General features: G+C 37.6%; 5 protein-coding genes and 1 pseudogene across 23 annotated transcripts; 1 reads left to right on the forward strand and 5 right to left on the reverse strand.

Moving 5' to 3' along the window:
* Window positions 1-58: 58 nt before the first annotated feature.
* On the reverse strand, window positions 59-3,843 carry CRL (crumpled leaf). The gene is made up of 9 exons (XM_086646694.1): window positions 3,122-3,843; window positions 3,002-3,051; window positions 2,457-2,517; window positions 2,333-2,368; window positions 2,196-2,246; window positions 1,826-1,918; window positions 590-694; window positions 372-464; window positions 59-270 (listed from the first exon to the last, which is right to left on the reverse strand). The coding sequence occupies exons 1-9, from the start codon at window positions 3,281-3,283 to the stop codon at window positions 130-132; spliced, it is 792 nt and encodes a 263-aa protein (XP_086502820.1). The 5' UTR covers window positions 3,284-3,843; the 3' UTR covers window positions 59-129.
* Window positions 3,844-4,697: 854 nt separating this feature from the next.
* On the reverse strand, window positions 4,698-6,133 carry LOC147532758 (uncharacterized protein At4g14100-like). Its single transcript, XM_086649983.1, has 2 exons — window positions 5,703-6,133; window positions 4,698-4,894 (listed from the first exon to the last, which is right to left on the reverse strand). Exons 1-2 carry the CDS (start codon window positions 6,064-6,066, stop codon window positions 4,698-4,700), a joined length of 561 nt encoding a protein of 186 aa, XP_086506109.1. The 5' UTR covers window positions 6,067-6,133.
* Window positions 6,134-7,702: 1,569 nt separating this feature from the next.
* Window positions 7,703-20,377, forward strand: LOC147532759 (uncharacterized protein At4g14100 pseudogene; annotated as a pseudogene).
* LOC147532760 (succinate dehydrogenase assembly factor 2, mitochondrial-like) lies at window positions 8,653-10,488 on the reverse strand. Its single transcript, XM_086646717.1, has 5 exons — window positions 10,287-10,488; window positions 10,095-10,190; window positions 9,892-10,018; window positions 9,123-9,191; window positions 8,653-9,020 (listed from the first exon to the last, which is right to left on the reverse strand). Exons 1-5 carry the CDS (start codon window positions 10,400-10,402, stop codon window positions 8,874-8,876), a joined length of 555 nt encoding a protein of 184 aa, XP_086502843.1. The 5' UTR covers window positions 10,403-10,488; the 3' UTR covers window positions 8,653-8,873.
* LOC147532761 (putative serine/threonine-protein kinase PBL21) lies at window positions 11,931-20,814 on the reverse strand. Of its 19 annotated transcripts, XM_086646707.1 has the most exons (15): window positions 20,795-20,814; window positions 20,232-20,278; window positions 19,035-19,143; window positions 17,650-18,098; window positions 17,421-17,484; window positions 16,810-16,887; window positions 15,932-16,336; window positions 15,601-15,682; window positions 15,265-15,317; window positions 14,951-15,189; window positions 14,260-14,386; window positions 13,930-14,001; window positions 13,531-13,717; window positions 12,976-13,102; window positions 11,931-12,518 (listed from the first exon to the last, which is right to left on the reverse strand). In XM_086646707.1, exons 10-15 carry the CDS (start codon window positions 15,089-15,091, stop codon window positions 12,246-12,248), a joined length of 927 nt encoding a protein of 308 aa, XP_086502833.1. In that variant the 5' UTR covers window positions 15,092-15,189; window positions 15,265-15,317; window positions 15,601-15,682; window positions 15,932-16,336; window positions 16,810-16,887; window positions 17,421-17,484; window positions 17,650-18,098; window positions 19,035-19,143; window positions 20,232-20,278; window positions 20,795-20,814; the 3' UTR covers window positions 11,931-12,245. The 19 variants fall into 19 exon arrangements, with proteins under 19 accessions (XP_086502833.1, XP_086502837.1, XP_086502831.1 ...); XM_086646711.1 differs by lacking the exon at window positions 20,795-20,814 and having other exon boundaries at window positions 17,645-18,098; window positions 19,063-19,143; window positions 20,232-20,280; XM_086646705.1 differs by lacking the exon at window positions 20,795-20,814 and having other exon boundaries at window positions 16,756-16,887; window positions 20,232-20,280.
* LOC147532762 (succinate dehydrogenase assembly factor 2, mitochondrial-like) lies at window positions 20,578-22,562 on the reverse strand. Its single transcript, XM_086646716.1, has 5 exons — window positions 22,216-22,562; window positions 22,024-22,119; window positions 21,818-21,944; window positions 21,048-21,116; window positions 20,578-20,945 (listed from the first exon to the last, which is right to left on the reverse strand). Exons 1-5 carry the CDS (start codon window positions 22,329-22,331, stop codon window positions 20,799-20,801), a joined length of 555 nt encoding a protein of 184 aa, XP_086502842.1. The 5' UTR covers window positions 22,332-22,562; the 3' UTR covers window positions 20,578-20,798.
* Between the last annotated feature and the right edge of the window lie 612 nt (window positions 22,563-23,174).

The raw sequence follows: 23,174 nt of genomic DNA on the forward strand, positions 1-23,174 counted from the left end.
TGCATCTTTTAACATGTATTTAGAAGTACGGAATTGAAAAGAAGAGTCAAGACCATTATAAGACCAAAATAAAAGCTTTATAAGAAAACTAATCAAATTTTACACTAGCTATTTAATACGTACAGATGATCATTCTTGTAAAACAAATGAACCTTCTATTATTTTTCCCATTGATAATGGAGGCGGAAAATTTAAAGGAGAAAACTTGTCCGTGAAACTTAAAGCTGGTGCTGGTTTGAACTCGTATGGACCTCTCTTTACTCCCCAAACCTGCAAATGAAACAATAGTCACACATCGTTATTATTTTTTCGGTCAGCAGAAAGAACCTTAACGGGTTAGTGAAGTTGGAAGAAATATTCTGATAACTCACTTGATTACCGTCCTCATCGTAGCCCCTGTCCCAAGTATGTATCTCATTATTCTTATGAATTGCAAGATCAGATGTACAATATGATGCACCATTCTGGAAACCAAATAGGTCAGGTCAGTGTGAAACTCACGTTTATGTAATAACAGAACAGCTTTCAAGAACTAGAGGAACAGGCGCGAGGAGTCAAAAAGAAAGGAAGGAGCGAAATTTGTATATACCCATGAATTCGGGAAGCCGCCTTCAGGAGTTGATCCTTCGTATAAGCAACGCTTCCCACGTTCACATCGCTTTAAGTAAATAGTTGTCAAATGTTCTGCGACGTCCTGTTTATAACACAAACAATAAGAAACAAAACGAGAGAACTCACACCTTTATGTTTTTCATGATATAGAAACACTAGTCCAAGAGACAAATTTCTCCAACTCCCATAGAGACCAATCATCTTAAACAGTGCATCTGCAAGTGCTATGTTTTGACTGTATTGACTGTATTGACTGGGGGGGGGGGGGGGGGAGCTACCTCTTTCTCACCTTCCCAGATGCTACGATTATTTAATGAATGCTTAACTGATTCAGATTAGAAGTCTAAAAATATTCTCATATGGCATGAACCAGCTTTATGTTTTTACAGTTAACCTCCCCAAGAACACTTATTGTGGGCTTGCATGGGTGGACACAATAGATATATTGATGTAGGACTGTACGATGTAATCCAACCGAGTACCCAAGCCCAGCTCAGCTAGGAGAAGCGGTACAATCATGAAACATATTCAATGGTTTATTTGCCTCATTTTGTTTTATTTACTACTTCAGTAGGTTGGGTTACATTTTGTGAAGTTTACAGATTGCGTTTAGGATATATTTTTGCTAGTTTCCTACTTATATTTGGTTTCTACTACAGAATAGGAACAGTTTTAATTTTTTAATTAATTTTCGGAATTGTTGCTAGGAAAGCTTTTAGGAGGTCATAACTTGTTATTTTTGAGTTATATCGTTAATCCAACTTTCATCTCTTCTCATTGTCTTCTATTTCTCTTTTGCTAGTTTCTAACAACTTTGCTAGTCTTCCTCTCTTATTCTTCTCTTCATTTTTATTACTTCAACGTTTAAAAGAAAAACACATCGAAAATTTGAGAGTCCAAATACCTAGAGTGAATATAGAAAGTAATAAGCGTGCATAGTAAGGGTGATGTAGTGATGTACTTTGTGAAAGTCACTAAAATTAGAAGAAGAAACGGTCCTCATCCTTAGCATAAGCACTGTTAGAGAGCTTGGGTTAATTCAATGTCGATCCTATATAATGAGTAGCTAGAATTTATCATTTAATGACTTAACCCCAACGTTACTATAAGCAGGTTAAGGAAAAGAAAAATAGATGACTAGACAGCCTCAATTTCACTGAGGCAGAGGGTCTAATTGTTTCACTCGAAGTTAATTTAAAAAAAAAACACTTACCTCAATAACTTCCTCAGGTAGTGGGCGCTGGTCCTTTGGACGATCACAGAAGTTCTTGTACTCTTCTGCATCTCTAATGGCATATGAACTCACCTATCCAATTTAAAAAACTTTACAAATCATTTTTTACTTTATTTGGTGCAAAAAACAAGCCAATATGGATTTATATTGTGATACTTAGCACGAAAGATGAAACATATCCAAGCACATAAGAAAAGTACTACTTTAACGACCTACTAGTGTCTGAACTCTGAAGTAGAAGAGAACCAGTCTAAACTAGAACATTAACCAAATGCTAGTTTCTCAATACCGAAATTATCATGTTCAGAAAATCGTAATAGTACAGCAAAAGAAACAACATGGATCCTACCTCAACATCACATTTCATCTCTTTCGTGCAAGGCTTTACCATATAAAATCTCTGCAGAAGGAATTGATAAGTTCTCAGTAAACTAAACGCCACAACCACAATTTACAAAAGGATCTATCTCACATAGAAATCCCTACCTGCCGGAATGGCTTCTGTGGAGTTCTCCAAAAGGCCTGAGACCACAACTACATTGTTTAGAAAAATTGTTCTGGAAAAGAAAACACTGAATTTAAGTATCATTTATTAGTCAGCGGCACTCACTTGTTCAACATACATAACCTTAGAACCATCAACCATCTCAGCTGCTGGGCATGTAAGCATTCTGTTGAAGAAAGACAGAAACACAATGGGGTCAAAATTGATCGTCCGATATATGACAAAAAATATACTGTAGCATCGTAATTAAAGGAGTATTCTATTTTCATATAGAGTTCAATAATGAAGTAAAAGTAGATGCAAGTTAAGTTCCAAAATCCTAAATATAGAAATTGCCAAATTGATAAAAGCACGACGTATAACTAATCATCGGAGAAAAGAAATAATTGGGTACTGAAGAATGTAGAAAACAACATCATCGCTCGCTCGGACGGGTTAGTAGCCAACCCACCCACTGAAGGAGTTGAGGCCTATTCGTGTGTTAAATTCACATGGGCAGTAGCCTGAGTACTAAATTCACTAGGGGAGTAGTTTAATTCCTTCAAATCAAACTAATAATCATGTGTCAGTTCTTAATAACGTTTGATGATTAAAACTAATTGCAATAAAAGAAAAGGTAAGAAAGAGAAGATTGATGAACGAATGAATACCTTAAATTGAAAAAATTATCAGGATCTCTGGAAGCTTGGTCCTGTGAAAACTGAAAAAGAGGGAAGAATTGGAAAATGAGAAATTGATTGAGAATTTGGGGGGGTGGGGTTTAGTAGTACCTTGTCGCCAGTGAGAGAATCGGAAACAATACGAGAGTGATCCCAACGAGTGGTAGATTTAGTGAGACGTTTAAGAAGAAGTGCTCCTCCTACTAATACCATTGTTTTCAAAATCACTCCTCTTGCTTTACTCCATCCATTTGAATCACTACCTGTTCCCATCTTCTTCTTCTTTATACCCCCTCCTCCTCCTCCTAACAGTAAGAAGATTGAATCAAATTCCGAAACAACATCATCATCATTTATCACCACACCCAGACATCTGTTCTTTCTTTCCTCTACAAATTTCTTATCTTCCCCAGAAGATAACTCAAACCTAGTACTAGTAAACTGTGGGCGTTATATAGAAGTTAGAGAGAGAGAGATTACAGAAGAAAGCTAACCACCATTAGAGGAGGAAGAGGGTAGGTTGTGGGAAGAGCGGAGGAGCTGCTGGTGGTGGTGGTGGGAGGGGGGAAATGGGTGAGAATTGGGGGAGAGAAAGGGTGATTTTGATTTTCTAAGTGGGTGTGGGCAAAATCGAGTGGTTGTCTTCCTTCCCGTAAACCACAATAATTCCTTCCTCTCCCTAGTCGTATGCTCAACTCATGCTAACATGCGCCTAGGATCGGATGAGGAGGTTCACCTTGGGCAAAATAGTTTGGCACAAAAAAAAGTGAAATCGGATGTGGATGACCAAATTTCAACCCTTGTCTTCCCTCTCTTGGATAGGATGAAATCCCACCTTTAATTTCCAATATCGGCCCGATTTTTTATCCCCACTTTTTTTTAATAGATTATCAGTATGGAATGTTTAGTTTGTGTTGTAAATTTACCCAATACGTATGGTGTTTCTTATAAGAGATAAAAAGTTTTTTCGTGACCCAATTATATTCACGAGGCCCTAAATCACCAAAGGGATGGTATCGTGGAGTTTGCTTATTCCAAGCAATCCTATAACAGTCTCTTTGGTCTGATGTTTGAACTAGCAACATGATAAAGTAGTGGCTGGCCTATGAATTATTTGCATTTTGTTGATTGTTTGCAGTCCAATTGAAAAGTACAATAAGTTCAATTAAGGTTGGCACTATATGCGGTCTTTGCTATTATGCCGTGCAATCAAATTGAAAAGTAACTTCTTCTCCATCAAACAATTAGTTATCTACTCCACCACTTAACGTAGTCGGCTGCACCGTCACTTTTGTCCCTAACATCGATATGGATAGCTAAACCTCAATGAACTTGGCTCATCAGAGTTCCCATAGACATGATTCAATTCAGAAACTGTTCCTTCGTTGTTGAAATCAATACCCATGATTATAGACTCTTGACGAGCAAATTTTTTGGTTGCTTCATGTGTTCTTTTAGTTGAAGGGGAGACTTAGACACAAAAGTATAAAGACATTCTCGGTCCTATAAAGTGAATAAGCAAATTAAACAGTCGACTTGATCGCGTAATTTTTAAATCGTGAACTAATGTCAAGAAAGAAAATTTTTTATTAGTCATAAAGAAACAACTCCTTTATTCAAGAGAGATTAACAAACAAGAAGCTAAATCCCATTGACTGCTATTGAATTCAGATATAAGTAAGGAGTTTCATTTCTCACTAGTTTTACCACTACCACTACTACCTCTCAAAATTCCTTCTTCTATTAAACTCTCCTCTAAAACAAGAATTGAGTCATTTTCTTCTTCTTCTTTCTCTCTATTCTGGAAGCAGTATGAGGGGGCTTGCCATTTTATATCTTCCAACACTGCTCCCACTTCAAATGTCATTACATGAGCTGTCCTTCCTGCAACCATCACATTTACATATTATAATGTTTTAATTCAGACTTAGGGTTTCTTTTATTTCATTACAACAATTTTGAGGGTGAGATATTTTAGGTAGTGTTTGCTTTTTTCCGTCATTCTCCGAATTCTGACTTGTTTGAGTCTGAATAGTCTGACTCAAATAGATAAAAAAAGGCCAGCGCTTTGGGGAAAGCTAAATAGTTTCCGAGATGTGAAGTTTTGGGTTGAAACAAAAAGAAATTAGATTTTTTTATTTCCCCCAAACAACCAAATCCTTTTCAGCTTCTTCTTCCTTTCTCCGGCGACTCCACCATCTCCGGCCACAATTTTTTTTTATTCTCCTCTCCATCTCCGGCGAAGGGGCTCCCCTTCGCCGGAGGTCTGGTTTCCAGACGAAATCAGATCTGGTTTCGTCTGGAAACCAACGAGTCTGGTTTGTTCTTCAAACCAGATCTCATCTGGTTGTTCAAACCAGACGAGCTCCGGCGAAGGGGTTCCTCCCCTTCGCCGGAGACATTGAGAAGAAAGAAAGAACAAGAGAAGAGAAAGAAGAAAGAGAGAAGAGAGGGACAAGAGAGAGAAAGAGAAGAGAGAGATGATGAAGTCGCCGGCAACATCCGTCCGGCGACTTTAAAGGGGTGTTTTGTTTAACTTTTTTTGTTTTCCACCGTCGTCCCCGAAAACTTTAATGTTTTCCCCAATCGACCCAAATTAGGATTCGGAGGCATCACTAGATAGACAAAAACAAAAGTTCCGAAATATGTCTCGAGTCAGTTCACACTTAAGATTACAAGTAGTAAAAATTACCTGTGTAGAAAACCCATTGAACAGGTCTTTTTGTGATAACATCCTCATAGTACCAAATGAAACCCACTTTCTCCCAGACATTACAGAGAAACCCATCTACTGATTGTTGTCCAAGATAGTTTGCACCGTCGAGCCAGTTAGGTCGAAGAATACCCACTTCGAGCTGAGCCGAGCTGCATTTCTTGGTGGAAGAAGAAGAAGAAGAGGAGTCCTCTTCTTCTAGTGTATAGAAGAAGGAGGTACCATTGTTCCACTCAAGGTCATGGAGAATTTCACCAAGTTGATTCTGGATTATGTTGAAGTTCCTACCGTTGGGCCAATCGTACCATAGATCGATAATTTGGAGTGATCCGGTGAAGTTCATCACTAGGATGGAGTGGAATTGTTCAGGCCATGGTGTTGGTTGTGGGGTAATTGAGTCTGATAGAGGTCTGATTATGGAGGAAGTTGGGAAGGAGGAGGAAATTGGGAGAGAAAATATGGTGAAGAGGAACAAGAAGAAGAAGAAGATAAGTGATATGGAGTACCAAGAAGAAGAAGAAGCCATTGATTTGATGATGGTAGGTAGGAAAGTCAGAATATCACTTGGGATGAGACGCTCAGTTGCTTCGTTTTAAAATGGAGGAAGATCTTTGTTCTTCATTGGTCCGTGAGAAGTTGAGATAATACTACTAATACTAATAGAAAAAGGAGCCGCTAAAGGCACCTGGCCAAATTGATATTGGGTGCCTATTAGTTTCCGATACGAACTAGGGAAACCACCAAGGAACTACCACAGAACATTGATGAAGATCTGGAATCGAAAGCCCCAAGCCAAGTAATTTCAATTTGTCAAAAAGCTAAAACGTTAGAATTTGTCAAACCTGCTTAGCAACAAATTCAAGGTAATTGTCTTGAGGCAATAGGGCAAGATAGCAACTCATAATTCTCCTTTGAAAATATCTGCGGACTGCTCTCGAACTCGAACCAGTCTGAAAGCCAAAGAAAGGGCTCGGACTGATCCGAGTCCAAGCCTTTGGTTTGGGTTTTGGATGTGTCGATTTGTGTCCTTTATACCGGGTGCCAATAAATGTTTGGGGTTAAAGGAAGTCAAAGTTCGTCTCCCACCACTATTGTATTCTTTACCAGATTTCTAGCTTATAAAGAAAAACAATTTAAGTATGCTGCCCTTAAGGCCCATATAATAGATAAACCCATTCTGAATAGCTTCACAAATGCGACAAACTTATTATTTGTGTCATGTCAGATCATCCAACACGCCTATTAGTCTCGCTAGTTGCTAAGAATTATGTTATGATTTTATCCCATGAATGGACAAATACTTTTCTCCGTTCATGCGGACGCTGATGATTGGGTGGTACCTTGGATATGAGCAGTTTTACATTTCGAAACACCCCAAAGCGTGAAATTCCTAATCAAGAACTTCCAGTGTTGGCATACCAAAATGATTTCAAGGAATCTTTCCAATGAAAGTCTACCTAATAGCTCATCCATTACATTCCAACCAAGATCTCATCTACTTCATCATCCTCATTCCTCACTCATAATGTTAATGACCAAGACCTGGTCTTGTTTATTATTCTCATTCCTCATTGTCCTCACTCCTCACCAGTCACCACTACTTCCTAGCTTCAGATGATGATAAAGAAGCCCATATGAATGTCAGAAGATATAGGAGAAGGAAGAGAAAATGGTTATTAATGTACAAAACTAAAAGCACCTTAACCAAGAAGGAAGAGAAACTGATCAATTATGTAAATTAGTTAAAGTACTAAGGGTTTTGGGTCTGACCTTACTTTTTTTTAGAAAAATTGTCGCACGGTGGAATAATTTAACTAGGTTCTTCAGATGACGGGTGGAATTAGGAGCCCTTTTGGTAAGGTATGTGTGGGGGAAGGACCATCATCTTAACTGAGTGGAGGAAAACTCTTCCTACCTGCTAGCTCTATCAATTACTAAGAAAACTATGCCTCCTTCAGTCAGAGGAAAGAAGAGAGAGAATGGCTAAGAAGATAATCCAATTAGCTGCTTTATCTCTCTTGATGCAACTGGCTCTGACAAATTCTCTACCAATTCAACATACTACTACTAATAGTAAGAGTCCGACGCCATCACCATGGCCTGAAAAGTTTCATGCTCTTCTCTACATGAACCTGACAGACGGTCGACTACAGATAACGAACTTATGGTATGACTGGTCTAAGGGGAGAAACGTAAACATCATCCAAAAGCAACTAGGGAAGCTTTTGTATGATGTGGAGTGGAACAATGGCACCTCTTTCTACTATACCCTTGGTGGTAATGGAGAGTGCGAGGTGATGTATTTTGAGGTAGGAATACCTCGCCGTGGTTGGCTCGATGGAGCAACTTATCTTGGCACTCAATACACAGATGGGTTCAACTGTAATGTGTGGGAGAAGGTTGATTTTATTTGGTATTATGAAGAAGTCACCACCAAGATACCTGTTAGATGGGATTTCTATAATGGTATGTATACGACTGCTAGGACTAAAACATTGTTAGTGGATAAAGTTGATCCTTGTAATAATATTTACATGCCTTAATGAATAATATGCAGGAATATCTACACGTGTGATCACTTACGAGGTTGGCAAAGAACTCGATGATGCCGAAGTCCAAGCCCCTGCTTACTGTTTCAACCCAAAGGAGCAAAACCGACTGCCAAATTTGTAAAACTCGTAGAGAGGAGATGATACAAAAAGGGAAAGGCTGTCTGGCTGGTTTGAAGCTTCTTCCTATTATTCAAATATTCTCTGTCCCTGAAAATTAGGCGAAAACACTTGCTTCCTCTCTATTGAGCCAAAGATCGAAGCAATAAATCTATTGGCACTTGAAGTATATTGCTGGCAGTATTTAAGCTATTCAATAAAACCCACAATCCTAAATCACTTAACAAATTCAAAGAAGATGATAAAAATGCATAACTCAGTGACACACAGTATAGCATCTCCTGATGCCCTTTTTATTTTGAAAACAAATTTATTATCGTACAAAAATCAAAGTAATGTTGTTCAACATCTTTGAAACAAAGTTTTACATAGCCCAATGGATACACCCAGTTTATTATTTCAACATATTTACTAGATATAAATTAATTTTCGACCGAGCCTCCTACCATAAAGGTAAGGTAGTCCAAGTGATGCTACCTTCTTACTGGTTCCCAGAGATGGGGCTGTCCCTTGCTCTCTTCAAATCATCCCATCCTCTTACCCATGGCTGTCCTGGTATAGCCCTTGTCTCTGGAGAAGCATGATTGTTGAGGTTGCCCATAACCTTTTCGCGAAGAGCAGAAAACACCTGCAACCATCACAAAATTTGGTAAAAAAATGTAGCTCAAATGCAAGAACAGTGCCATTTAGGTGTGATTGGGCATCTATCTTATCTTCTATAATACATCACCTGATTATCTTTCACAGTCTCAGGTGGTTGCTCTTGGCCAGTAAGCCACTTCCACAGGTCTGGATTTTCCTGAAGAATGATGTAGTCAACTAATAAGTACTATGAGAAGTACAAAATCGGAAAAAAAAAGTTCTTAAGGAACAACAGAATATACACAAAAGTTGAAGAGAAACTGAGTGGCTTTAGCAGTATATCACCATCAATTTCAATCTTTAACAATTTCACATTGTCCCAACCAGCACAGTGCCATCTTTTGGCTTCTGATTCTCTTCGTCATCACTAACCATATAAAACATGGGATTCAACTTGAATCCCACAATATGCGATTTTCATAAGTTTCAGATTTGAAAATTCTACAAGTTTTCGTCAAAGGCAACTCAGTAACCAATTCATTAATTCAGATCAATTTCCTTGCGACTCGATTTAAATTGTATGATTCAAGTCATGAATCATATGATTTTAACATCAATGAATGCAAAGAATATAGAGGTTCGCCATATAAGTTAGTTGTCTCTCAAGAAATAGAATTGTTATCATGTTTCGTATCTACATATTGGCGTCAAAACGATAAGGGCGAAAGAAGACAAAGTAGTAAGTCTATTCATTCTAAAAATTTGGCGTGCCCACCAAGTTCGTAATATGGCACGAGCATATCATATTCGTAAACCTAAACGCGAAAATTGCATCAAACTGAAACACGAAAATTGCATCAAAACCGAAACACGTAAATCAAATCAAATTAGGGATTAATGAATGTATGTATATATACCAGGTCAAGGACATGAACAAGTGCTTTAATTCCAGATTCGTCCATGGAAGAGATATGATCCTCTACCCATTTCCCCAAAACTAAGTCCAATTCAAGAAACCCTCTTTGTTTGCTTCGATACAGCAATCTAACAAAAATAAAAAGAACAAGCTTGATGCAACAATTAAGAACTAATGAGTCAAAAAACGAAGGAAATAGTTTACCTATTGAAAATACGCCTTTTGCTTTCTTCATTTGAGAGATCGATTTCGAAAGAATTGACATTGGAACAAAAGCGATACACCGATCCGAGATTAGACCTGCATAAATTCGAACTTAGTAATAATAATAATCATGATGATGATGTTATGAGAGAAGATAAATAATGCCCTAGATTTCTAGAGAGAGAAATATACCTGAGAGAGGGTTGTGATGGAAGGGGGACGATTGAAACGGAAGAGGTAGTATTGGCGCGAGAGATGGCGTTTAGGGTTTGACGGAGGGTAAGCAGAGATCTTCTAATGGCAGACATTTTTGGAGGGGAAATGGAAGAAGCAAGGGTGTGTTTGGTTTCATTTTGTAACGAGGGTTAAAATACGTGGCAAATTCATATCCAATGGGCTAAAATTGAAAAGTCGGTTGGCATAAGAAATTGACAGGGCCAATTGCCATTACTAATTGGGTGACCCGAACATCTCAGTCACCAACCCGACTTCTCAACAACATGGCAGTGATGGAGTAATGATGTTAAAATGTGATAAACAACGTAACTGTCTGAGTTAAACTTTAATAATCCAAACTCAATAAGGCCACCGTTTTGTGGAAGGCAGAAAAGTTTTTGGGAAAGACGGTGAAAAACCAAAAAAGAACCAAACACTCCTCTTTAAGTCGCCGGAATGAAAGTGTCGACCGGAAATGGCCGTTTCTGTCTCTCTCTCTCTTTCATCCTCTCTCCTCTATCTGCCTTTCTCTCCCTCTCTCTCTTTTTCTCTCTTCTTTCCCTCTCCCTTATTTTCTTCTCTTTCTTTCTTTGTTACCGAAGGGATTTTCCCTTCGCCGGAACTCTTCGTCGGAACTCTTCGTCGGAACCCTTCGTCTGGTTTCGAGACGAAGGCGTCTGACCTGGTTCTTCCAGATCCTGACGAAGGCGTCTCGTCCGGATCTGGAAGAACCAGATCCATACGAGTTTCCGGCGAAGGGAGATCCCCTTCGCCAGAATTTTTGTGAGATAATGAGAGAGAGAAGAAAGAACCATGTTGATGGTGATCGCCGACATTAATGATGGAAGTCGCCGGAATCCGGTAGAGGTCGCCGGAGTTCTAGTTGAGGTGAGAGGGGAGGAGAGAAGAAAGAATAAAAAATTGAAAGGGTGATGTTCGCCACCCAAAATTTATTGCCACGAAAACTTTACTAATTTCCCCAAAACACTGACTTCAATAACTATGAATTTCACCTTCTCTAAAAATCGAAGTTCAGACGTCTAGGGTTTGGAGTCTATGTCAACACTATCAACTATTTGGACAACCAAGTTTTGACCTCGTGATAAATTCATTGATCTTGGTATTTAGGTTCATGCCCAAGCAACCTTCCCATCTGCCAAAACAATTTTAGAGCAAGCTATGAAGCTCCAGCTCTTAGCAATTATTAATATCGTCTTTGATTTTCTTATTCAAAAGCAACAGATCCGCAAATTCAGACGAAAAATTCTTGACACTTTATTGAACATGAACTTATAGGTGCTCTTGGCCTCTTCCTCCTACCTTCTTAATTTTGGAAAAGAACTTGTAAACAAGCACAACAATTACCTTATGATTGGTGAATTACTATTCGTTTTTTCGTAACAGAAAATCCTACCCTTATTTTACAACCCCACATAATACTTTAGCTTTATACATTCTTCCATTTTGAAGAAGAAAACGTACGAAGTTAAAAAGAACACAGATAAAAGGCGAAGTTGATGGAAGTTAAAAAGAACACAGATAAAAGGCGAAGTTGATGGGCGTACAAGATGTTAAGAGAAAGAAATGGGAAAAAAAAGAACGTAAGTTGTAACACACAAATCACCAAGCTCGAAAATATTATTAACAACAAATAATGTTAATACATAGAAATCGAAAGAAGAGTATTTTTTTTTTCTTCGACAAGACTTGCTCCATACCATACATTTTATGGGGTAAAATGAAAAAGGAAAAAACTCAACAGCCGTTCCTTTTTACACTTATCAAACAGCCATATCATTTCCTATTCTACAATTCAAGAAAAAAGAGAAACAAAGAAAAGGTAATGAATTCACAAGATCCCAGGACTTGACAAAAAAACACTGGATTCCCAAACAAACAAACAAACTATATGATCTTATTTCTTTGATTGCTTGTTTATCTTGAGGAGGTAGTAGTAAATAATTGGCTTCCAAGAGTAAAAATTGGAGTACCCTCCTCACCCATGATTGTGGTCAAGCTCCTTTCTTTCTCCAGTATTCTGTCTAGTTCCACTGCCACATGACTCATAGTTGGCCTTCTCTGACTAGATGTATCCACACATCGGGCGATAAGTTGTATGAATTCTTTCATTACTTCAGCTGTATAACTTTTTCCCAATTTACTATCGATGATCGCTGAGAGATTGCTCGACTCCTGATAGTTATGAACCTTCACATTCCGAAAAAAAGACAGTCAGGGTATTTTCAAAATCTCAGGAGCTCTACAAAATTTAACTCAAACAAAAGAACCCCTGAAAAGCTTTAACTAGCTAACGCTTTCTAGGTTAGAATTCGGGAACTGGTGAGATAGAGGCCAAGACCACTTGGGAGCAAGGAAGGCCCAAGATCGTAGCCACAAAAAACGACTAAAAGTTGTAATAAATGGATTTGCCCCAAACTGATCCAACTATAGTACTTCTTATGGTAGTACCTAAATGTCTCTATTCTTACGATGAACATTGTCAATCCGGATGAGATTGTTGGATTAGGAAGGGTAGTCTTGGTTGTATATAATTAGTTTATAGTGGATCGCAAGAATTATGTAAGTTGGGAAGGTTGACATTAGGATAAACATTAAGATCGATTCTCGTCCAATTAAATACGTTGTATTAAGAAGATATAAGTACCCATTCGACGAGGCTTTGATCAGATTCTGACGAGGGCAAAGCTTCCCGCCCGCTTACCAGCTCCAACAAGAATACTCCGAAACTGTATACATCACTTCTCTCTGAGTATCTTCCAAACTCTCTCACCCTGAACAAGTAAGCAACATATATTTAGATTCCAGTGATAATTGAAACGACAGGTAACTACATATAGTAATGATTTCATCATCAAAGTTGATGAAGTCGATAAGGTTAATCAGAATTCATGATAATGAAACTAAAAAGTAGTATAAGGTTTATCAGAAACATGGTTTGGAACCTTAGACAGATAAAACTCTCTCATCAAGTATGAGGTTCGGAGTTTGCTTCACTAGATTACGTTCAGGTATACACTGAAGGGCTTGTACTTGTCTTATTTTTATGTCGAAAAGCAGTGACCTTATTCGCACTTAGAAATTACAGTTACCAAATAGTGTTTGATGTTTAAGACGTGGTTGATAGACAGATTCAATCAATAGCGCAAATATTGAGTACATTAATACCCAAACTTAAAAGATATAAGGAAAAGAGAAATACTCCGGAGCTAGGAATATATTATCAGCCACCATTTGAGAAGATGAACCTGCAATATCAACTTTACCGAGCAAATTACGAATCCCGGCATCTGCAACTTTAGCAATGAAGTTTTCATCCACAAGGACATTTGCTGTTTTGAAATTTTTATGTATTAGAGCAGGACTCATTGTATGAAGGTGCGCCAAACCTGCATGGAAATTAAGAGTATCATCCAGCGTTATTTCTTCAAAATCTTGTTTATTTAAATGAAGCCATTTTATTTTAACTTAGTCTTGCAAGTACTGTACAAATCGTTTCTTATAGACTGGCTTAAGACCTTTCCATATTTTATCTCACTAAGGATAAACGAAACTAATACCAGGACAGCCACCAAAGTCCACTGATTTTGCAGAGGATCACCTTTAGCAGCTCCTAGAGCAATTGGAAGCCTATGCTTGAACTCTAGCTTTTCTTCGGAAACCTCGGATCCACCTATAAGTGAGAATCAAGATATCTCAGTGAGTAAAATATGGTAATAAAGTTTCCTTCGTCCTCTCAGAGAATACATGTAAAGAATCAGGTAAATATTCAGTAGATAATGGTAACAATTCTCAAGTGTAGAAAATCTAGGAGTAGACGTCCACAGATAACTTTCTCAGTTGGCCAAAGATGGAAAGCTAATATCTATATGAATACGTAAGTAAACGACAAAAGCGAAGAGAAAATTAGCACAAGCAAACAAATGATTACCGTTTAAGTGACTGGAGACACTCCCATTGGGCACATACTCGTATACAAGCATTTGTTGATTGTTCTCCTGGCAGTACCCCAATAAACTCACGAGATTCCTATGATGAATAGATGAGAGATAGCGTACCTGATACAAAATACAGTCACAATCATTGTTCCTAGGAAAAGGAAAATGAACAGTAGGACCTACATATATAGTGCGTTTATGTTTTAAAGTAAATTACTTTGTTGTTTTGGGAAGTAAATAACTTAAACTCTTTATTGCAAAAAATGGAAATATAAGAGAAAATTTGATTCAGAATTCATCAAAATATGAGTGTTCCGCTACAGGATTTTAAACATTAACATTCATAAATGCACGTGATATCTCATACATGCATGCACGGTATACATCAAAATATCATATATACTCTCTAATTACCAGTATGGTATGAAACTTGAAAAGTGAGAACATGAACTTAGAGCTATAACTATGGGGTCACCAGCAATCTCAAACCAGAGCTAAAGAAAGCAAAGAATAGCAAAATATACCCAGCAAGCTTCATGAAAAATAAAAATTAAACTGCGAATATCTCGGAGGAATCCACTTTTGTACGATCATCTTAATGTGAGGAGCCCAAACAAAAAAAATCTACTTCAACGAGCTAATATTCTTCTAAAATAATCTTACAAGTAACAAATTGTTGATTACCTCTACGACAAATTCTTGGCTAGGAACACCAGGTCGCTTTTTAATTGCCACAATCATCCCATCTTGAAGCAAACCTTTATAGACATCTCCAAATTTTCCTTGACCTATCAAATTGATATCACTAAAGTTCTTTGTTGCCATTGCCAATTCTTCCCACGGGAAACGCCTTGCTTCTCGTGAACCAGATTGAAGAGACCCATCTCCTGTTAAAGACAACTCACGACGGATGTTTCCACCCACTGCGCGTTATGAGAAAAACCATTACTATCATTATCATACGTAAGTCTTCTCATCGAGTAATGTAATTGCCTTACCTTGAATGGATGGATCAGAAGAACCTGACTCGGAAGTTCTTGAAATGCTTTGGCTACGAGAATAGAAGAACCATATAATTAGAGAGAGATGAGAACGGATCGTAAATAAAATGAATAGTAAGAAAGGGTCAATCGATTACACGTAAATCTCATATTAAAAACAAAACAGAAAACAAATTTTAACAAAAAATTAGAATCAAATTGATTATGAAGCAGCTAAAATAAATAAACAAACACTTACCATCATAATAACTAAACGAAATGATAATCAAAGTCAATGAACAATATGAAACATTTCAAAATGGTAATCCGGGAACAGGTTCAATTGTTTTTTACCTTAGAATCAAATATCATATCCTTTGACGCAACTCTTGATTCAGCCAAACTTGCAATTGCTTCCAAGATATAAGAAAAATGCCTGCAAATGACCCAACTATGAAGACTAAAAACTAATAATAGAGTATAAGTAGATTTGGTCCAGTGAAGAAGTGGAATATGACGGGTGAGAGCCAATTCAAAGGGATTCCAAAATCTAACAATAGATTATATTCAAGTCATTCACATAACAAAAGAAATGCATGCATCATCTAATTCCATTCATAGGCAATAGCTAAAATCTATCATAACATGCTAAAGCTAACCAAGAAAAGTTTTATTCAAATCTAACCTCTAGATGGAGAAACATCATGCCCATTAAAACAATTCCATCGACTAAATCAAATCATGACTTTTCTTGTAGAAACATTTGATAGATTGAAATTTCTTGTTGCAACAGGTGATTTTAACGATCTTGGTGTAAGTGAATCGAGATTCTCGAGTCTGAAACTTGGTTGCTTTGAGTTGCTTGATTCAGGTTGTCCATGATCAGGATATTGAGTTGGTTACGTGGTGGTGTTAGATAGTTCTTTGTTTCTGTAGATTAAATTTCAGAAAACCGTCTGTTCTTTATAGATTGATATTCAGAATGATTTTCTGAAAGTTCTCGCTCGATCCAGTTCCACCACTATGGGAATTTACCAGCTTGAATCTCCATTAAACCTGTCTCAGTTGATTTTGAAGTTGCTTGAATCAACTGTTGGAAAAGAAGAAAAATCAATTGTATAAATTAGTCGAGATATCCATTCATTTAGACTCCATTTCTATCTGATTATATGATTATTGGTAAGTACACGAGAATAGTCTAACATAAGACCCTCCCATGACCAAGAATATTATATCTAGGGTCACCCCATTCACTGAGTTGGATGCCCGAAAAATTGATATGGTATCACAGCTAGGAGCCCAGAACTGTCCTGACACTGACAGGCCTAACGGCCACGCGTACACTCTTTGGGCCACGAGTGAAGGGCGTGCAGGAATGGCCCCACATGGACAACACGAAGTCTCATAACTTAGAATTTATAGAGCGGCTCTACTCATTGCCAATTGGTCAAGTTGCAACCCCACAAAATTAATCAAGAGAAAGGATAGACAAGTTAAGTGATACAATACCTTGTGGGCCTGAACATAAGCCAAGACTCTTACTCTTTCAATAATAGCCTCTACCTTTCTTTGTAGCCTTGCATCTACTCCCTCCTTTGTGAGCCTGCTATCGTCCCATTCTTCTTGTTGTCCTGTTTCAGACTACATGAAACACTTTCTAAATTTAAATTTCAATAAAAAAAGTACACAAAAAGAGACTTGGGTTAAGGATCAATATATATATATATATATACATATATTCATTCATATGATGTCCATGAAAAGAAATGGCTACAAAAAGCAGTTCTTAAGTATTGTTTGGGCAAACACCACTATGTTGAATAAAGAAAATAACTTGGGGTGAAAATAGAATTTCTAGCAGTCTACCAATTAACAAATAAATGGTTGCAGTCTCCGCAAGCTCTAGCATTAGTAGATGGGATTGGCATATGTAGGTAGGAAAGGCGTCGAAGCAGATTCACTGTTTAGAACAAAGTGGATTTCTCCAAAACACACTCAAGCATTTTAGATTTTCTAGTATAGTTGTAGGTTAATCCTATTATATAGAGAACTCTTGTCTAATCCTTAGAAAATAAAAGAAACCCCAGGCCAAACCTTATACAACTAAATTCATACAAAAAGTCGCCGTTTTAGATAGATAATAACCAAGTAGTTAAAGAGATAAAGAAGCTTACTTTGGTGAGGAGGATATTCATAAGATCACTTTCTGCCTTCAAATCATTAAGGTCTTTTTGTTGACTGATGAAATCTGAAAAAAAAAAAAAAAAAAAAAAAAAAAAAAAGGAGATTTTTCTTAACAACAAAAGTTTCCCTCACAAGAAGCTTCACTTCTCTCAGACATTTAATCAAACACACCAGAGAGTTAAAAATGAATCAAAAAAAGCAAAAGCAGCCACACCTGACCTTTATTTTCCTTGGTGGAAGATATATCAAATATAGCTTCTTGAGCAGACATCGACTCTTGCTCTTCATCTCCATCCACCACCAAAAATGTAGCTTATGAGGACCTCAAATCGCCAGGCGCCAACTCAATCTCCGACATGGTTTCTCCTCCAATCACCTCAATGAGGGAAGAAGGTTCCGACGGACTAACTTGTGCTACACCTATCTCAACAGGTACTATCAACTCAGATTCACCACATGCTTCAGCCCTGGATGGGGATGACTTATCTACTTCAGGCAAATTGACTTCATTTGGAACAGAATTTCTCCGCTATTCGATGCCGATAAATCAGGGACTCATTATCCGTATTAAAAGGTGGTACATATCTGTCGAAGGGGGTGCCGATGCATCAGGACTTTCCATCACTGCTGCTCCCTTTAGTATCCTTTTTCTTCCTATACTGCTGGAACTAATACAACAAAAAGAAAAACAAAGATTGCTAAAACAAACTGAAATAAAACTTTTGTGTACAAAGCTGCCCAAATCATACAAAGACTGAGCAGAATCAATCTTCCAAACCAGGAACTTGGGGTGCAGCGTCGGGCGATGCCATAAAATTAGAGATATGAAGAAATCTGACAGAAACTGTACGTACATCAAAAACTCAAAACTTAACTATAGATAGTTAGCAATTAGGGAGGCTCAGAGCATACTCTCCAATATGATTTGAAGTATGGATGCTATTTTCAAGTCCCAATTCCAAAAAAAAAAATCATATAGTTACATGTTGAATCAGTAGTGTAGGTAGTGTTCGCTTTTTATTGAGTCGTCTCAATTCTCATGTTGCAATATGAAGAAATAACAACAAAAAAGAAGGATATATGAGATTGAAAGAGCCTAGTGAGACAATGAATTTTTTTCCACTGTTCTAGCATCCTTTAACTTGTTGGTCAATGGTGTAATCTCCTTGTCTTGTTGCTTCTTGAGATATTTCAGAGAAGAAACTGTTATAATCTTACTTTAGAAGTATAAAAGCATGATCCACAGTATAGTTTTCCAGCTTGTAGCTACTGACAATCGCCTCTTCTGTCTTACCTATTGACTATTACTTCTTTCTAGTTTGTCCGGCAGAAAAGTAATTAAAGGACTATACATTGTCATCTAACATTGGATCACAGTATGTAGTTTGGCAATGTGGCCAGGTGAGAAAGAAAAAAGTCCAACTCATTATCTATCCTATTCAAGTAGTTAATTGTTGTAAACCAATGAGGAAAGTTGTTTGAAACATTGAAATCCGGAAAATTATGTAACACGATTATTATAGCAGTTTCATTCATGAATTCTAAATATTATGTAACACGATTATAATAGCAGTTTCAAGAACAAAATATGGGGGAAAAAAAACCTTGTTCAGAGAACTCCATGTTTACCACCTTTTCCAGGTCTATGTTCCTTTCCCTAGCATTCTTTGTCTCAAGTTGTTTGAAACATAGTTTTTTTTTGTATCGCTGTACCTAAATACATACATGAAGAAATGATAAGAACAAAATGAGATAGAGATATTCAAATAATAGCTCATTTGTACACATCATAACAAAATAAATATTTGTCTTTTATGAATCTCGACATTTTTCTCATCATCAACATATAATGACCGACTTTCACAACTCAGACTCCACCCAAGACACCTAAATAATCGTCGTAAGTGTTAATTTTTTTGTTCAAGCTTAGTTTCCGATCAAATGACATTGAAGCTCCTACAAAAGTGAAAAAGTTATCGACATTTTGGTCACCATCAACATACAATGACCGACTTTCAGACTCCATCGAACAAACCTAAATATTCGTCATAAATGTCATCTCTTTTTTGTTCAAACTTAGTTTCGAATGAAATGAAATTGATGCTCCTACAAAAGTAACATCTCATGAATTTAGATCTTAGATCTTCACAGACTCAAGGTTCCAATCACCGGACCCTATTCTATACAGATATACGAACCAAAATGTGTACACACATGACCTATTTATGTTGTAGGCGAAGAAGGAAACTACAATCCACACTTTTCATCGAACACTTATCAGCATATGAACTCTACTTTGAGCAAGAACAGTAAAATCAACCAAACCTCAAATTGGTATACCTTGAACACTAAAATTAATTGGCTAATTTTCAGACATAGACATTTCATCAAACACTTAGCATCATATGAACTCTACTTTGAGCAAGAACACTAAAAACAACCAAACCACAAACCAAATAGAAAAAGGATGAAAGAAACAACCCAACCCAATCAAAAGGGTAATTATGAACAAATCAATTTAGATTCCAACCCAAAAGGTGCCATTGTTCCACTCCACATCATACAAAAGCTTGGCACTCAATACACAGATGGGTTCAACTGTAATGTGTGGGAGAAGGTTGATTTTATTTGGTATTATGAAGAAGTCACCACCAAGATACCTGTTAGATGGGATTTCTATAATGGTATGTATACGACTGCTAGGACTAAAACATTGTTAGTGGATAAAGTTGATCCTTGTAATAATATTTACATGCCTTAATGAATAATATGCAGGAATATCTACACGTGTGATCACTTACGAGGTTGGCAAAGAACTCGATGATGCCGAAGTCCAAGCCCCTGCTTACTGTTTCAACCCAAAGGAGCAAAACCGACTGTCAAATTTGTAAAACTCGTAGAGAGGAGATGATACAAAAAGGGAAAGGCTGTCTGGCTGGTTTGAAGCTTCTTCCTATTATTCAAATATTCTCTGTCCCTGAAAATTAGGCGAAAACACTTGCTTCCTCTCTATTGAGCCAAAGATCGAAGCAATAAATCTATTGGCACTTGAAGTATATTGCTGGCAGTATTTAAGCTATTCAATAAAACCCACAATCCTAAATCACTTAACAAATTCAAAGAAGATGATAAAAATGCATAACTCAGTGACACACAGTATAGCATCTCCTGATGCCCTTTTTATTTTGAAAACAAATTTATTATCGTACAAAAATCAAAGTAATGTTGTTCAACATCTTTGAAACAAAGTTTTACATAGCCCAATGGATACACCCAGTTTATTATTTCAACATATTTACTAGATATAAATTAATTTTCGACCGAGCCTCCTACCATAAAGGTAAGGTAGTCCAAGTGATGCTACCTTCTTACTGGTTCCCAGAGATGGGGCTGTCCCTTGCTCTCTTCAAATCATCCCATCCTCTTACCCATGGCTGTCCTGGTATAGCCCTTGTCTCTGGAGAAGCATGATTGTTGAGGTTGCCCATAACCTTTTCGCGAAGAGCAGAAAACACCTGCAACCATCACAAAATTTGTTAAAAAAATGTAGCTCAAATGCAAGAACAGTGCCATTTAGGTGTGATTGGGCATCTATCTTATCTTCTATAATACATCACCTGATTATCTTTCACAGTCTCAGGTGGTTGCTCTTGGCCAGTAAGCCACTTCCACAGGTCTGGATTTTCCTGAAGAATGATGTAGTCAACTAATAAGTACTATGAGAAGTACAAAATCGGAAAAAAAAAAGTTCTTAAGGAACAACAGAATATACACAAAAGTTGAAGAGAAACTGAGTGGCTTTAGCAGTATATCACCATCAATTTCAATCTTTAACAATTTCACATTGTCCCAACCAGCACAGTGCCATCTTTTGGCTTCTGATTCTCTTCGTCATCACTAACCATATAAAACATGGGATTCAACTTGAATCCCACAATATGCGATTTTCATAAGTTTCAGATTTGAAAATTCTACAAGTTTTCGTCAAAGGCAACTCAGTAACCAATTCATTAATTCAGATCAATTTCCTTGCGACTCGATTTAAATTGTATGATTCAAGTCATGAATCATATGATTTTAACATCAATGAATGCAAAGAATATAGAGGTTCACCATATAAGTTAATTGTCTCTCAAGAAATAGAATTGTTATCATGTTTCGTATCTACATATTGGCGTCAAAACGATAAGGGCGAAAGAAGACAAAGTAGTAAGTCTATTCATTCTAAAAATTTGGCGTGCCCACCAAGTTCGTAATATGGCACGAGCATATCATATTCGTAAACCTAAACGCGAAAATTGCATCAAACCGAAACACGAAAATTGCATCAAAACCGAAACACGTAAATCAAATCAAATTAGGGATTAATGAATGTATGTATATATACCAGGTCAAGGACATGAACAAGTGCTTTAATTCCAGATTCGTCCATGGAAGAGATATGATCCTCTACCCATTTCCCCAAAACTAAGTCCAATTCAAGAAACCCTCTTTGTTTGCTTCGATACAGCAATCTAACAAAAATAAAAAGAACAAGCTTGATGCAACAATTAAGAAGAACTAATGAGTCAAAAAACGAAGGAAATAGTTTACCTATTGAAAATACGCCTTTTGCTTTCTTCATTTGAGAGATCGATTTCGAAAGAATTGACATTGGAACAAAAGCGATACACCGATCCGAGATTAGACCTGCATAAATTCGAACTTAGTAATAATAATAATCATGATGATGATGTTATGAGAGAAGATAAATAATGCCCTAGATTTCTAGAGAGAGAAATATACCTGAGAGAGGGTTGTGATGGAAGGGGGACGATTGAAACGGAAGAGGTAGTATTGGCGCGAGAGATGGCGTTTAGGGTTTGACGGAGGGTAAGCAGAGATCTTCTAATGGCAGACATTTTTGGAGGGGAAATGGAAGAAGCAAGGGTGTGTTTGGTTTCATTTTGTAACGAGGGTTAAAATACGTGGCAAATTCATATCCAATGGGCTAAAATTGAAAAGTCGGTTGGCATAAGAAATTGACAGGGCCAATTGCCATTACTAATTGGGTGACCCGAACATCTCAGTCACCAACCCGACTTCTCAACAACATGGCAGTGATGGAGTAATGATGTTAAAATGTGATAAACAACGTAACTGTCTGAGTTAAACTTTAATAATCCAAACTCAATAAGGCCACCATTTTGTGGAAGGCAGAAAAGTTTTTGGGAAAGACGGTGAAAAACCAAAAAAGAACTAAACACTCCTCTTTAAGTCGCCGGAATGAAAGTGCCGACCGGAAAGGGCCGTTTCTGTCTCTCTCTCTCTCTCTCTCATCCTCTCTCCTCTATCTGCCTTTCTCTCCCTCTCTCTCTTTTTCTCTCTTCTTTCCCTCTCCCTTATTTTCTTCTCTTTCTTTCTTTGTTACCGAAGGGATTTTCCCTTCGCCGGAACTCTTCGTCGGAACCCTTCGTCTGGTTTCGAGACGAAGGCGTCTGACCTGGTTCTTCCAGATCCTGACGAAGGCGTCTCGTCCGGATCTGGAAGAACCAGATCCATACGAGTTTCCGGCGAAGGGAGATCCCCTTCGCCAGAATTTTTGTGAGATAATGAGAGAGAGAAGAAAGAACCATGTTGATGGTGATCGCCGACATTAATGATGGAAGTCGCCGGAATCCGGTAGAGGTCGCCGGAGTTCTAGTTGAGGTGAGAGGGGAGGAGAGAAGAAAGAATAAAAAATTGAAAGGGTGATGTTCGCCACC

This window comes from Eschscholzia californica, unplaced genomic scaffold (assembly GCF_041429995.1).
Source record: "Eschscholzia californica isolate CP2 unplaced genomic scaffold, dmEscCali1.0.p SCAF_6, whole genome shotgun sequence".
NCBI lineage: Eukaryota > Viridiplantae > Streptophyta > Magnoliopsida > Ranunculales > Papaveraceae > Eschscholzia > Eschscholzia californica.

Excerpts from the sequence above, each read along its gene's own strand:
- CRL (XM_086646694.1), bottom strand. The coding sequence starts at position 3,283 with ATGGGAACAGGTAGTGATTCAAATGGATGGAGTAAAGCAAGAGGAGTG. Across the intron at positions 2,369-2,456 it reads AGGTTATGTATGTTGAACAA|GCCTTTTGGAGAACTCCACA; the intron begins GTGAGTGCCGCT and ends TTGTGGTCTCAG. Across the intron at positions 271-371 it reads ACGATGAGGACGGTAATCAA|GTTTGGGGAGTAAAGAGAGG; the intron begins GTGAGTTATCAG and ends TTTCATTTGCAG.
- LOC147532760 (XM_086646717.1), bottom strand. The coding sequence starts at position 10,402 with ATGTCTGCCATTAGAAGATCTCTGCTTACCCTCCGTCAAACCCTAAAC. Across the intron at positions 9,192-9,891 it reads TTGTTCATGTCCTTGACCTG|GAAAATCCAGACCTGTGGAA; the intron begins GTATATATACAT and ends ATCATTCTTCAG. Across the intron at positions 9,021-9,122 it reads AGACTGTGAAAGATAATCAG|GTGTTTTCTGCTCTTCGCGA; the intron begins GTGATGTATTAT and ends TGATGGTTGCAG.
- LOC147532758 (XM_086649983.1), bottom strand. The coding sequence starts at position 6,066 with ATGAACTTCACCGGATCACTCCAAATTATCGATCTATGGTACGATTGG. Across the intron at positions 4,895-5,702 it reads TCAATGGGTTTTCTACACAG|GAAGGACAGCTCATGTAATG; the intron begins GTAATTTTTACT and ends TGATGGTTGCAG.
- LOC147532761 (XM_086646707.1), bottom strand. The coding sequence starts at position 15,091 with ATGGCAACAAAGAACTTTAGTGATATCAATTTGATAGGTCAAGGAAAA. Across the intron at positions 14,387-14,950 it reads GCCAAGAATTTGTCGTAGAG|GTACGCTATCTCTCATCTAT; the intron begins GTAATCAACAAT and ends ATTTTGTATCAG. Across the intron at positions 13,718-13,929 it reads TGCTCTAGGAGCTGCTAAAG|GTTTGGCGCACCTTCATACA; the intron begins GTGATCCTCTGC and ends ATTTCCATGCAG.
- LOC147532762 (XM_086646716.1), bottom strand. The coding sequence starts at position 22,331 with ATGTCTGCCATTAGAAGATCTCTGCTTACCCTCCGTCAAACCCTAAAC. Across the intron at positions 22,120-22,215 it reads CCATCACAACCCTCTCTCAG|GTCTAATCTCGGATCGGTGT; the intron begins GTATATTTCTCT and ends GAATTTATGCAG. Across the intron at positions 21,945-22,023 it reads AAAAGGCGTATTTTCAATAG|ATTGCTGTATCGAAGCAAAC; the intron begins GTAAACTATTTC and ends TATTTTTGTTAG.